The following is a 14770-nucleotide window of genomic DNA, read 5'->3' on the forward strand; positions in this document are numbered from 1 at the left end:
TATGGAACCACATTTTAGAACAATATATATTGGAAGATGAAAGCACTGTCAGATTAAAAGTAAGATTTCTCCAAAAAACATTACCTAACCAGCTTAAAATAACTGAATCCTGAAACACAGGGATCTATAGAGCAACAAAACCCCTCCGGTACCGTTCAGTTACAGGAAATCTGGCATTCCAAGCAATCAATTTTAATAAGCCTTTACTTTAAGGTTGTGCTAGATTTTCACTGGATCTGGAGGGGCACGGTTTCTTCTTACAGAGACCATCAGGATGGCATAGGGAGACTTATAGGCTATGCATTGCCTGCTAGGAAGAAAAAGGTATATAAAATCAGAGATATAAAAATGTCACTATTTCGCCACCTACTGGAAGGTAGCTTCCCTATATGTTAATGCCTAAGGCCCAATGCCCACTTGCACACACGGATTCCACTGCTGAATCCTTCAGCAGAATCCAGCCGTGCCCGCGGACATGGAGAGGAAAAAAGGTTTTCTTACCACTCTGGCTTCAGCGCGGATCTCCTCTGCGCCGGCCGGATCTTCTTTCTTTAGCACAGCGGATGCGTCTGGATGTGCCCCGCATGCGCAGTGCAATTTCATTTTTAAATGTCCTGCTTTGCTGCGGATCCATGGCACAGCCACAATGACAGCTGTGGCTGTGCCATGGGTAGGACGGCTTCCATTGACCTCAATGGAAGCCGTCCAGCGGGATCCGCAGACAAAATGGAGCATACTGCAGTTTCTTCCCGCGCGTACAATTCGCACGCCGGGAAGGTAAAAAAGGGAAAAAAAACAAACAAACAAACACATCTGCTTGCTTTTAATTGCCCTGCGGATGCTAATGCATCCCTATGGGGTTCTAGAGCTACAAATCACATGCGCAGATTTTATAATTAAAATCCGCCCGTGGACATTGGGCCTTACAGACAAGGTTTTAACACCGACATAAGAGAAGCTCCCTTCTAATGCTCTACCTAGGCATTGTTCCATCTCTGAGTTGTACAGCTAGCTTCCCAGTAACATGAATCTGTGAGAGGCGCTCTGCATATCCCTCTGCTTCTGGTGTTGGGCCAAGATCGCAAACTCCACCAATGCAGTTTTCTCACATGATTTCTATATAATTTTTTAGGGATTTCTGTTTTAAACAACATGGTTTTAATTCTGCAGACCACGTACTTTAGGGTTAAAGTATCGACAAGACTGAGGCTGCGAGCCCCCAAATAAAGCAATCCGATAGTCATGCTTCTTTCTTCGAGGTCTTGTACCGTCTGCTAGTTCTTCTCTGTCCTCTGGAGACAGCAGGTGATATCGCATCCCACCTATACAAGAGAAGACCCTTGGGTTAATTTATGTAGAGTAATATAAGTAACCATAATCTAAAAAAAATACAAGATAGGACTTTCATATTTTACTACTGACATCTGGCGGCAGCATTTTTATTGCCGGAGCAAAAATAGTCAGACAAAACGGCAAAAAAATGGGGCATGTTTGAAAAAAAACAAAACACTGTTTGCAGCCCTAAAAGGGGTTGTCCAGTTGTAAAGTATGGATGGCGTATCCTCAGAATTGGCCATCAATAGTAGATTGGTGGTGGTCCATCACCTGGTGTCCCTGCCAATCAGCTGCTCTCCAGGAAGCAGAGAGCTCTGTTATAACGGCACGGCCAGGCTTGGTATTGTAGGCCGTTCCCCTTTATGTTAATGAGAACATGGCATACAATACCAAATCAGACCACTGCAGCGGAGACAGAGCTCTCTGCTTCCTGCAGAAATCTGCTCAGTTCATGAAGAGCACAAGTCCAGAAAACAGATCCATGGGAGTCCTCTGCAAAAGGCCCTTGATGGCCTACTATTGGTGACCTATTCTGAAGATAGGACATCTATAGTTTACAACTGGTGAACCTTTTACTACCGTATATCGCTATCTAGTACTTATGAGTGCACAAAGGTGCACCGTTCTAAACATACGAATAGTCCGCCTGCAGCAATTACTTTCACCTAGCATTGGTAAGCAGGGCTATGTGGAATATTAAAGGAGTTGTCCAGGACTTTTATTATTGATGACTTATCCTAAGGGTCTGCCTCTCAGGGTACCCGATGATAAGTTGATCTCCGAGTCCGCTATCAGTGTGGACAGTGCTGGAAGCAGATAGCGCTGTCAACATTGGAGCAGCCTGGTTTGGCAGTACAGGTACGGCTCCTATTGAATTCAATTGATGCTGTACCTACAATACCAAAAAGCTTATTACAGTGTTATGGAGCCAATCCCTCCCACAGTCTAATCAGAGCCGTACACCCACGAGCACTCAAGGTACTAAACACAAACAAAAAGCCAACATTAAACAGTAATGATCCCATTTTTTCAACCGATTCAAGATGACTCCAGTAGATTATTCTTACTGTATGCATGTCTGTTAAACCTACCCTCCTCTATGGGAGATTGTATGCACCGACCCCACCCTGTACGACGGTGTGTACTGCAGTAACTATGTTACTATATGGTGTATAGAGGAGGCTTCACTCACTTATAACCATCTTAAGGCATTCTGGGTTGTCCTGTATGAGAGGCTCTGATTGCACCGTTTTACTTAGAAAATTTTTAGAAATGAGCGGGAATCTGACTCTTGCAAGAATATCCACCATATACGGCTGTCTGTTGGGTTCATCGTATTTTAACCATCTCACTGCCGCATCATAAACCTAAAACAAATATAAGGTATTATTCATTTATATTTCACTATTTCATTATGAAGCACTTTATACAATAAAACTTAATAAATGGCTACAGAAAACGCAGCGGAGACCCGAGGTGCCGACCTACTTTCTTATTTTCTATCTTGACGCTTAGCGAAAAATCATGGATAACAAACGTTTTTACTGACAATTTGGAAAAACAAAAATGAATCAGAGATCATAAATGACATCTATCAGCCGCATCATTAAAGAGGTCTTACTACAAAAAATAAATTATTAATTCCAAGCAGCCAGGCATTCTCCCCTTTCCTTTGACCCCCGATGCACAGCTGAATGGCTTCCACAGCTCCAGCGCTGCCTTCTGGGTAAACAACCTGGAAGGCAGGTGATGCTGTGGCCAATCAGAGGCGGTGTCACCATTGGCACTCCTGGCATCAGCGCTCACATCCTGAGTGCCACGATCCCTAGAACTTGGGACAGTGATGCTGCAGCCTCCGATTGGCCGCAGTGTCAGCTGACTACAGAGAAGCCTGTACGGCTCCACGTAGAAAAGAAAGGTCACACGTGCTCCTATGTTGTAATACGGACTGTCTGTGCATTTGCATTGGTGCAGACTACATGCCTCAAGTGGGAGAGTCCTGCCTGCCTACAAGCTTACAATGTAGACCCCCCATACCTGGTCTTCAGCACGAACAGTTAATGTATCCTGGTTCAAAAGGTGGGTAACACGTTTCACATCCAACTGCAAAAACTCATCTGTCTTGTAAACTTCTGTGAAGTGTTGGTGAATAAAGTCATCCGCAGTGGCCTTCAGCTCCGGACAGTCCAGGCATTCTGCGAGGACGCTAATACCTAAAACACATCAGGAACAAGGTGGACAAGTCACAACAATTCTCGGATTGGCCGCCCCTCTCCTATACTAACAGCCGGAATCGTGGCACCATCAGCAACATACAAACCTCATGGGTATGACAGCTGGGGTGCGGCATAAAAGATACATTTTAATTACGTCCGAGGTGTTGTCCTTGTCAGTAGGCCCTACTAAGGGGATATGGTCGTCATAGACAAGAGGCCCCTTAATTGGGGCATTTGTCTATAGGCCAGTGTGAAGCAGCAAAGTAAAACAGTGCCACCCACTGTGGAGGGCACATCTCATCCATTGGTCATTCATCCAGGTAAATGTATGACCAGTAGAGATGAGCGAGCGTACTCGGATAAGCACTACTCGCTCGAGTAATTGGCTTTATCCGAGTATCGCTGTGCTCGGGGCTAAAGATTCGGGTGCCGGCACGGAGCGGGGAGCTGCAGGGGAGAGCGGGGAGGAACGGAGGTAAGATCTTTCTCTCCTTCTCTCCCGCCCGCTCTCCCCTGCTCCCCACTGCGACTCACCTGTCAGCCGCACCCGAATCTTTAGCCCCGAGCACAGCGATACTCGGATAAAGCCAATTACTCGAGCGAGTAGTGCTTTTCCGAGTACGCTCACTCATCTCTAATGACCAGCCAAGGCCGCCCCCAGCGAGAAATGTTGATCACTAGTGACTATCTTTAAAGAAGGGATTGCCTTCATGGAATGGTGTAGCTGCTCATGCAAGAGCTTCCATCATACTTGCTGGATAAAATAATGCAACACGCAGCACTGTTTGTTCCAGTACAATGACGCACGCCATGACAGGAACCATTGTAAGCTAAAGCGGTTCATTGGGTGCCGTTTTTTATTGGGTGCCGTTTTTGTCCATGTGATGGACTGGTCACCACTCGAATTTGGTTTTTCTGCTCCTATGACACTGCAGTAACAGGCGTCCTTTCATCACACTAACATTTAGCTAAGTGTAATATACGATAAAATAACTGAGACTTGGTCTGAAGATTTAACCTCCGTCCATAAGACTGACCCCACACCGAGACTGTAAACCCTAGGGTGAGCTTCTTGCTACTGTATTACACGCTCCTCACTTTAACGACACAGTATGTTATTCACGCTCTAAACTTGGTTGTTCATAATGGCCGTAGACACATCAGTAACCCCTGATGGAATGCAAGTTCTGATGAAGGGGTTGTGTGTGTGGTGCGCAACAGGACAATTCAGGTCCTGACACCTTCTTCATAGAATATTACTAGTCTTTATTATATAGTACCAGTGTTTCAGGTGGCGCAAGGCGTAACACAGCTCTGCTACATGAACGTCTCTCACACACACAGCTCTGCTACATACATTCCTCATACAACAGGGATCAAAAGCAGTACAACAGAGTCTTACACATTGATCACCGCCTGGTCATGTGACTCCAGACTCCTTCCACAGAGGTGACTGATCACATGACGGTGATGTCACCACAGGTCCTATTAGCACACGGCTGCTGTAGGTGTTTGTTAGTATTACATCCCCTACAAACCCCCCACGCATATTAGCCTTTTGCTCCCCACCTCTACACGAGCCAACCTAAACAACCAATCACCGTGAATGCATAAATCCAAACAACCAATCAGATTGCAAATTGGTGTGGAGTTGGGGAGTAAAAGGCTAATACGCACCCCCCGCGGCCTCAGTTGCTATGGAATACTAACGAACACCTAGCCAGACAGCAGCCGTGTGCGTACAGGACCTGTGATGATGTCACACTCATGCTCGGGGGCAGAGCATGTAACTCCCTAGCTGACACTAGGGAAGAGAGAGTATTCATAAAGATCTAGAAAAGCTTGCACAGTGGGCGGCGACTAACAGAATGGTATTTAACAAGGAGAAATGCAAAGTCCTACATCTGGGCAAGAAAAATGAAGGAAGCACATACAGAATGGGAGGAATTGGGCTAAGCAGCACATGTGAAAAATACTAGGGTATACTAATAGATCATAGACTGGACATGAGTCAACAATGTGATGCAGCAGCACATGTGAAAAAGACTTGGGTATTGTGGTGCAAATATAATTGGCTATTTGTAGCCCTCCGTTTTGTATCTTATTGTAATGCAAGCCTATATAAATTTATGTTCCTTTATCCTCCAATTTGTATCTTAAATATGAAATGGTATGAACACCCCTGTGGACTTTAAACCTGTTTGATGTAGGCTTAGTTATCGAAAACTGCAATTACCGGAACAATGCGATTTGCATTAACTACAATTCTGTTTGTATAGGTTTGTTTGAGCTCCGTCCATATGCATTGTATTGCCATGAATCTGTTGAGTCTTGTTAATCCTGTGATACCATCATCATTGTCTGGGGCATTAACCCTTTCCAATCCAATTTGTATTCTGGTTTTCCTAGGGGGCTTACTCTTTTTCTGCCGTTATACAACAGCGCTATATGCTGGCTAAAGCCAGTACTGCATGAGGTGACACATTGGATAGGCTCCGACAGCAGAGAGGCTGGCAATATACTGTAAGAGAACCCCGGCGGATGTCTTCCAATATCGGAGCTGTACAGCCTTAAATCATAATGTCTTAAGACGTCAGACAGTGGAGTGGAAAGGGTTACGTTTTGTTGATTCTGAACCTTTGATCAATTAAGCTGGCTACTTCAGATGGTGGGGGGGTCTCAGATTGATAACATCTTGGTTGCAAAGCTTGAAGCATACGGCCTATGACTAAGCAAGTTACAGTGTATAAAATAGGACACAAATCGTAATGCATTAGAAGCATCTTGTACCTGGGGCAGAAGACCATCTCTTACAATTTTGGTCCATGAAACCTGTCTGCTTTTCACTGTGGCTTCTCCAGTGAAAAGATGAACTCCAGGCAGAAGTGTTTAAGGAAAGCTCCTAACGGATGCAGCTTGTATGTTGTAAGTATGGTTTGTAAGTCTTTTGTATTGTAAAGCGTGTTTATGTTTTATCACTTCCTATATGTATTTTACCTGTAGAGAATCAGTGTAAACATTTACACAATATCACCTAGTTTTATGCAAATTTGTTTTATCATATTCATTTATATTAATAAATTTTGTTGTATCAATCCACTTGTCGCCTTTCAGTTGGCAAAACAGGTATACTAATAGTTCATAGACTGAACATGAGTCAACAATGTGATGCAGCAGCCAAATAGGCAAACACAATTCTGGGATGTATTAAGAGAAGCATAGAGTCTAGATCACGTGAGGTCATTATCCCCCTCTACTCTTCCTTAATCAGACCTCATCTAGAATACTGTCTCCAGTTCTGGGCACCCCACTTTAAAAAAGACAGACAAACTGGAGCAAGTTAGAGAAGAGTTACCAAGATGGTGAGCGGTCTGCAAATCATGTCCTATGAGGAACGGTTAAAGGATCTGGGAATGTTTAGCTTGAAAAAAAGAAGGCTGAGAGGAGACTTAATAGCGGTCTACAAATATCTGAAGGGCTGTCACAGTGCAGAGGGATCAGCCCTATTCTCATCTGCACAAGGAAAGACTAGAAGCAATGGGACGAAACTGTGAAAGGGAGGAGAGACAAATTAGATATTAGACAGTGAGGGGGATCAATGAGTGGAGCAGGTTACCACAGGAGGTGGGGAGTTCTCCTTCAATGGAAATCTTCAAATAGAGGCTGGACAGACATCTGTCTGGGATGATTTAGTGAATCCTGCACTGAGCAGGGGGGGTTGGACCCGAAGACCCTGGAGGTCCCTTCTAACTCTACCATTCTATGGAAAATAGGAGTGACCACAACTTTATATAAACGCACTCACTCACGGTCAGGTGGCTGTTAGCATTTTTATTCCATGTAGAACCACATATAAAAGAAAACTAAAAAGTTATCTTTCTAGGCGATTCTGCAAGCAGACATTCATGCTGCCAGAAAAACAAAAAAAGCTGAAATCTTATGCACCAGTGGGAAGCAACGATCTTGTTGCCATGGTCATACAGATTAGCAACATAAACACTTAGAATTAGTTGCACATCTCTGCCTAGCCTAAGGCTTCAATACTATAGTAAAACTCCTTTAAAGAGGGCCTGACGTGTGTCAGCGGGACGGGCTGCACAGCTTTGCAGTCATTGCTCAGTGGACTATTGCTGCCTGTCTTCTGGTTCTCGTTACAGTGAATGTGGCAAATGGGCGGTCTTCTCCATTTAGTCTACAAGAGCGCGCACGCATGGCGATCTGAAAAGAGTCAGATTCAAAATTGAACATGGCTACAAAATGTGCCTCCACCAATCAGATTTCCTATTTGGTTTTCATCTACCCAGTTACAGCTTTTGTGAAGATCCTCAGTGTATTTTAGCTCTGCAGCAAATCAGCAGATTCTTGATTACAGGAATACCACCATTTATAAATGTATAATGTTACGCCTTTACAAGCTTACCCAAACAGTTCGAGGCATCCACTTGTTCTTTAAGGAAATCCACACACATCCTTTTGACCGGCTCTATCTGGTATTGATTCGCCGCGTCTAATAAAGACTGGACGTTGTTGCTATTTACAGAGATCCTAAAATGGGATGGTGGGGAAAAAAAGGAAAATAATTTGAAAACTTTTCTTTTTTTACTATTTTAAGAAGCAAAACCAGAAAACCCCCTTAGACAGATTTGGCATCGCTACGTCCATAAAAGTCTGATCTATCAAATTAACATTATTTATCCCATACAGATGGGATGACCAGACAATCCTCTCTACTGGTGGTCTGTCGAGGGCATCCTGAGCCAAGTCACCTTGTGTGCCCTCACGCATCCACTAGTCCCAACACCTCCAAACAGTCTGGTCAGACTGGCCAATTCATTGATACGACCATCCAGCTTCTCACATCCCAATAATGCGCCCCTCTCAGACTCTGGTAACGGGTGAAATCTCTTCTCTGCGTCGTAGAGGCGTCTAGTGGTCATCAAGCTCTACACAAGCGGAAGAAGAGGTCACTACACACAAGGAGCTCTGAGAGCCTCTTATAGGTGACAAAAGTGGGAACCACGTTTAGGACCTCAGGTGACAAGACCGTTCATCTAATCACCCCACAACTCTCATCATTTGTATATCTGCCCGAGATGGAAGTGCATGCCGGGGGCTGCATCAAAGCAACAACTCCTTCTAGGTGTTTTGTTTTAAATCACAAAGCGTGTATTCGGTATCGCTGTTTCCTTATAAGATCTATCAAGGTAATGCATTACTTACCTTGCATGGTGAACACCGTCAGAAACACAAGAACCCTCCCCCCCCCCCCCCCCCCCCCCCCCCCCCACACACACACACACACACACACACACACGGCAGACTCATGCCTTTTTATTCACCACATCTCCAAGATTAGGTTTAATAAGAAGCGATTTTAAAAAGTCACAGTGCACCGCTGACGGAAAAATAAAGTGATGGCGCTCAGAAGACGGCGGCAGAAAATAGTTTTATTTTTCTTAGAAGCAGTACAGCAAACAACTCTGAATCTGGTCCAGCCATGAACGCGCTGACCTGTAGAGTAACATTACGTCATGTTTGCCGCAGTGTATACACTGTAAATACAAGATGGCAGAGTTGTGTGTTTTTTCCATTTCACTCCACTTGGAAATGTTTCAACATTTTTCAGTAGATTAAACAGTACCTCTGAAAACTACAACTAATAATGGAATAAGTAAGGGCTCGCTCACAGGAGCGCATTTAGGCCTCATGTCCACGGGGAAAATCAGGCCTAAATTCTTCATGCAGAATCCCACAGCGGGTCCCTCCTTTCCCGCGGACATGAGGCCTAAAAAGAAGATTTACTTACCTGTCTGGATGCTGTGGATCTTCCCTCCGTCGCGGCCGGATCTTCTTTCTTCGGCCCGGCGGATGTGCTCGGCACGTCGGCAGCGTACCGCGCGCATGCGCCGCGCACTTTTTTCAGAACTCCTGCTCTCCGGCGCTGGAGAGCAGGAATTCAGCTGCGGGTGTGCCGCGGATCCGGACGGCTTCCAAAGAAGCCTGCGGGAGCCGTCCCGGCGGGAGACCCGCACTAAAATGGAACATGCTGCGGGTGTTTTCCCGCACACGCAATCCGCGCCTCAGGGGAAAATGACATCCGCAGGTATTTAATTAACTGCAGGTGTCCATTACATCCCTATGGGGCGCAGATCACGCATGTGGGTGACCCGTTGTGGATCTGTCCCCGTGGACATGAGGCCTTAGTCTAAGCATTATGGGTGTATTATTTCCACGTGTAATACTTAGTGATAACAGTACATTTATTATATGGGGCCATTCAGACCTCTATTTTTCACACTTCCATTTTACATGTGTGAAAAAACAAAACAACCCGCAGCGTGTCCGACTTTGATGTGTAACACGGTATTATAGTCTGGTGCATAGGATAGGCAGTAGGCATGGCTGTTATGTGTATCTGCTGCCCACTGCATAGTATGTGTGCGATAAGCAGGCTGAGCACACCCGTCCGAGAGCTTCCCTTTAACACCAAAGACAACCCATAAGAATAATCCAATGTACTTGTCTGTCTGTATACTCCGTCTGTACCTGGCGGTGTACGCAAACTCCACAAGCTGCTCTATGATGTCCGGTTCGGCATCTTTCAGCTCCACCTCGAAGGACTTGGATTCAATCATGTTTGCTAATAAGAAGAAAGATAAGTAAATCTGTGTCAGTATATTCCTGCAAGAGATTAAGAGAAACAATGGCCGATGCCACGGCTTTCGTGTTACAGCTGCTGCTCCTCTATTCCCCGGCCACCCAGCGCAGCGCATACTAATAGCCCTAGGGCAAACGAGAACCGTGCACTTCTCATTGTGTATGAGTTAACGAGCTATGACACCACCACCAGCCCGCTCGTGGCACCACCACCAGCCCGCTCGTGGCACCACCACCAGCCCGCTCGTGGCACCACCACCAGCCCGCTCGTGGCACCACCACCAGCCCGCTCGTGGCACCACCACCAGCCCGCTCGTGGCACCACCACCAGCCCGCTCGTGGCACCACCACCAGCCCGCTCGTGGCACCACCACCAGCCCGCTCGTGGCACCACCACCAGCCCGCTCGAGACACCACCACCAGCCCGCTCGAGACACCACCACCAGCCCGCTCGAGACACCACCACCAGCCCGCTCGAGACACCACCACCAGCCCGCTCGAGACACCACCACCAGCCCGCTCGAGACACCACCACCAGCCCGCTCGAGACACCACCACCAGCCCGCTCGAGACACCACCACCAGCCCGCTCGAGACACCACCACCAGCCCGCTCGAGACACCACCACCAGCCCGCTCGAGACACCACCACCAGCCCGCTCGAGACACCACCACCAGCCCGCTCGAGACACCACCACCAGCCCGCTCGAGACACCACCACCAGCCCGCTCGAGACACCACCACCAGCCCGCTCGAGACACCACCACCAGCCCGCTCGAGACACCACCACCAGCCCGCTCGAGACACCACCACCAGCCCGCTCGAGACACCACCACCAGCCCGCTCGAGACACCACCACCAGCCCGCTCGAGACACCACCACCAGCCCGCTCGAGACACCACCACCAGCCCGCTCGAGACACCACCACCAGCCCGCTCGAGACACCACCACCAGCCCGCTCGAGACACCACCACCAGCCCGCTCGAGACACCACCACCAGCCCGCTCGAGACACCACCACCAGCCCGCTCGAGACACCACCACCAGCCCGCTCGAGACACCACCACCAGCCCGCTCGAGACACCACCACCAGCCCGCTCGAGACACCACCACCAGCCCGCTCGAGACACCACCACCAGCCCGCTCGAGACACCACCACCAGCCCGCTCGAGACACCACCACCAGCCCGCTCGAGACACCACCACCAGCCCGCTCGAGACACCACCACCAGCCCGCTCGAGACACCACCACCAGCCCGCTCGAGACACCACCACCAGCCCGCTCGAGACACCACCACCAGCCCGCTCGAGACACCACCACCAGCCCGCTCGAGACACCACCACCAGCCCGCTCGAGACACCACCACCAGCCCGCTCGAGACACCACCACCAGCCCGCTCGAGACACCACCACCAGCCCGCTCGAGACACCACCACCAGCTCGCTCGAGACACCACCACCAGCTCGCTCGAGACACCACCACCAGCTCGCTCGAGACACCACCACCAGCTCGCTCGAGACACCACCACCAGCTCGCTCGTGACACCACCACCAGCTCGCTCGAGACACCACCACCAGCTCGCTCGAGACACCACCACCAGCTCGCTCGTGACACCACCACCAGCTCGCTCGAGACACCACCACCAGCTCGCTCGTGACACCACCACCAGCTCGCTCGTGACACCACCACCAGCTCGCTCGTGACACCACCACCAGCTCGCTCGTGACACCACCACCAGCTCGCTCGTGACACCACCACCAGCTCGCTCGTGACACCACCACCAGCTCGCTCGTGACACCACCACCAGCTCGCTCGTGCAGCCCGTTTAGACAGGCAGATCATGGCTGACAATCGTTCAGGGTCCCAACAATCATTTGCTGCCGGCTTTATTATGTAACGTGGGTCGATCCCACGGCCGATTCCAGAATACTAGCGGGACGGATGACAAGTCTTGGAATCTTGTGCCACATGTGGAGGGAATGGCGCGGTTTGTGAAGAACGGTCAGACAGAAGTGGAAACTTACTGGTAAACATAAGGTTAAAAAAATGGCTTGCAGCGGCCAGAACGACGCGGTGAGCCGGGATTTTTCGGTCCTGCACCATTAGGACAACGTCACACAAGGTTTTCTGAAAGTACAAGAAGAAGTAAGTTAATGTAATCCGTGCAGAGGCGGTGTGTGATCCAACGAGCCACGGAGGAAGGGGTTAATATATAACACTGCTGTATAACGGGATCACAGCTTGGGTGGCAGGTCATGCTCCACCGGGCTAGTAGCGCGAGGAGAGGCTCAGGCCGAGGAGCTCGTTCACAGGTTGAAGCAGGTTTTGCAGGAAAGTAGCTTAAAGGGGTGTTAAACATCAACGGTCTATCACACAGGATAGGCATCGTAGGTCGGTGAGGGTCTTCCGCTCGGGGTCTCCGATGATCAGTTGTTCACTGGGTCAGTGTGCACCAAGCTGATTTTGGCAGGAAGCAGACAGCTCCATTCTCCCCGTCTAGTGGCCAAGCTTGGTATTACATACAAAGCTCCGATTCACTTAAAGGGGTTGTCCCGCGCCGAAACGGGTTTTTTTTTTTTTCAACCCCCCCCCCGTTCGGCGCGAGACAACCCCGATGCAGGGAGGTAAAGAAAGCTCACCGGAGCGCTTACCTGAATCCCCGCGCTCCGGTGACTTCTCTACTCACCGCTGAAGATGGCCTCTTCCTCCGTGGACCGCAGCTCTTCTGTGCGGTCCACTGCCGATTCCAGCCTCCTGATTGGCTGGAATCGGCACGTGACGGGGCGGAGCTACACGGAGCTACACGGAGCCCCATAGAAGACTGCAGAAGACCCGGACTGCGCAAGCGCGGCTAATTTGGCCATCGGAGGGCGAAAATTAGTCGGCACCATGGAGACGAGGACGCCAGCAACGGAACAGGTAAGTATAAAACTTTTTATAACTTCTGCATGGCTCATAATTAATGCACAATGTACATTACAAAGTGCATTATTATGGCCATGCAGAAGTGTACAGACCCACTTGCTGCCTCGGGACAACCCCTTTAAATGGGAACTTTGTAATACCAAGCCTGGCCACTGCACTGGGAACGGAGCTGTTTGCTTAGTGCAGAAATCAGCAGAAGACACAAGTGCACCGGCTTGTTTAATAGCTAATCAGAGAGGGTCCCAGGGGGTAGACCCCCTAGAATATACTATTGGTGGCCCAATCTGCAGACAGGACATCAATAGTTTACAACTGGGCTATATACTTTAAGATGGGGTTCATCGCAGACTTTATTGACATGACCATGAGAGAAGCACGAAGTGCCACAGCGGCGCTGCTTTACCATTCACTTCAATGGGAGTGAAGGCGGCACACGCACTTCCGATGCCGACAGCTGATGAAGACGTCCGGCCCGCCGTCCAGTGGACCCCCGTCCATCAGCAACCAATGGCCTATCCGATGCTAGAATGGACATGCGACAGATTTAAATTCCGCGCCGCTTGTCAATTTCCGTGTTTTGTGCGGATTTTCTACGCATCTTGTGGATGAGATTTTCAAAATCTGATCTGCTTTGCTCCCGGCGTAAAAGCGGTGGAGATTCTGTGCAGACCCAATGGAAAACCCGCCCCGTGTGAACACGGCCCAATCATACGTCCCCGTGCGCGGAAATGCTGCGGGCGCTCCTCAGAATATCCCGCGCTAAATTGTGCAGCATTTCCGTATCCAAAATAAGAGGCCAAATCGTTAGCCGACCTCGTCAGATCCAGCGCTCCACGCTCCTCCTCGCGCTAGCAGCGCTGACGTTCTCCTGGCGGCCTCTAGTGGGCGCAACTGTAGTCTAAAACCTGCGCCAATGGCGCAGAGTGAATGCAGAATTAGTAGCGCATATCGTGCAGCACTCCCGCCCCGTGGAGACGGGCCCTCAGGCTGCGGTCACATGGGGCAGAAACGCTGCAGAATTAGTAGCGCATATTGTGCGGCACTCCCGGAATCAGGTGGATTTCCTACCCGTGGGTACCCGTCCTCACAGCTGGGCATTGCCCAGTGGCAGTAGTGCGCTGCCTATGGAGATGCAGGTCATGCTGGGGGTTGTAGTCCTGCAGGTGACAATGGAGCCCCGCACTGCAGCAGCCTCTCACCTGCTTCCTCATGATGTTCATCACTCCCATAAAGCTCGCCAGCAGTTTGGCCTCCTCCCGGGCGGCGAACTTCTTCTCGGTTTTCTTCTTGTTAGGGTTTTTCTCTGCGCCCGGCGCGGCCATCCTCGTCCGGTGCCGCCGGCAGTCCAGCGGGAGAGCAGGCCGGAGATGTAAGGAGCTGCCGAGGCCCGAGCACAACAACAACGTCACACGGCTCCTCCCGCGGGGTGACGTCAGCCACACGGCCACGCCCATCTCCTGGCGCCGGCTTGCCCGGCTTAGTCATGAGGGGCTGAGAGGTGGAGTGTGAGGGGAGAGGCGGAAAGGTCCGTCACCGCTCCTCCTACGGAGTGACGTCACCGATACAACCCCGCCCATCTCCATTTGGTATTTCATCCGCACTTAAGCGGCGCTGCTCATTAGAGCCACCTGATTGGCTCTG

At 49.6% G+C, this 14770-nt stretch overlaps 1 protein-coding gene across 1 annotated transcript in view; it reads right to left on the minus strand.

The window, feature by feature from the left end:
• The window catches only part of KLHL7 (kelch like family member 7), a 29213-nt gene extending 14668 nt beyond the window's left edge, over nt 1–14545 (minus strand). Inside the window, exons 1-7 of the mRNA XM_066585732.1 lie at nt 14329–14545; nt 12229–12331; nt 10098–10191; nt 7972–8096; nt 3373–3548; nt 2528–2702; nt 1180–1322 (exon numbers count right to left, since the gene is read on the minus strand). Coding sequence (XP_066441829.1) covers nt 1180–1322; nt 2528–2702; nt 3373–3548; nt 7972–8096; nt 10098–10191; nt 12229–12331; nt 14329–14451 — 939 coding nt within the window. The 5' untranslated portion in view covers nt 14452–14545. The remainder of the gene's footprint in view (nt 1–1179; nt 1323–2527; nt 2703–3372; nt 3549–7971; nt 8097–10097; nt 10192–12228; nt 12332–14328) is intronic.
• Nucleotides 14546–14770: the final 225 nt, after the last annotated feature.

Source organism: Eleutherodactylus coqui, chromosome 12 (assembly GCF_035609145.1).
Source record: "Eleutherodactylus coqui strain aEleCoq1 chromosome 12, aEleCoq1.hap1, whole genome shotgun sequence".
NCBI lineage: Eukaryota > Metazoa > Chordata > Amphibia > Anura > Eleutherodactylidae > Eleutherodactylus > Eleutherodactylus coqui.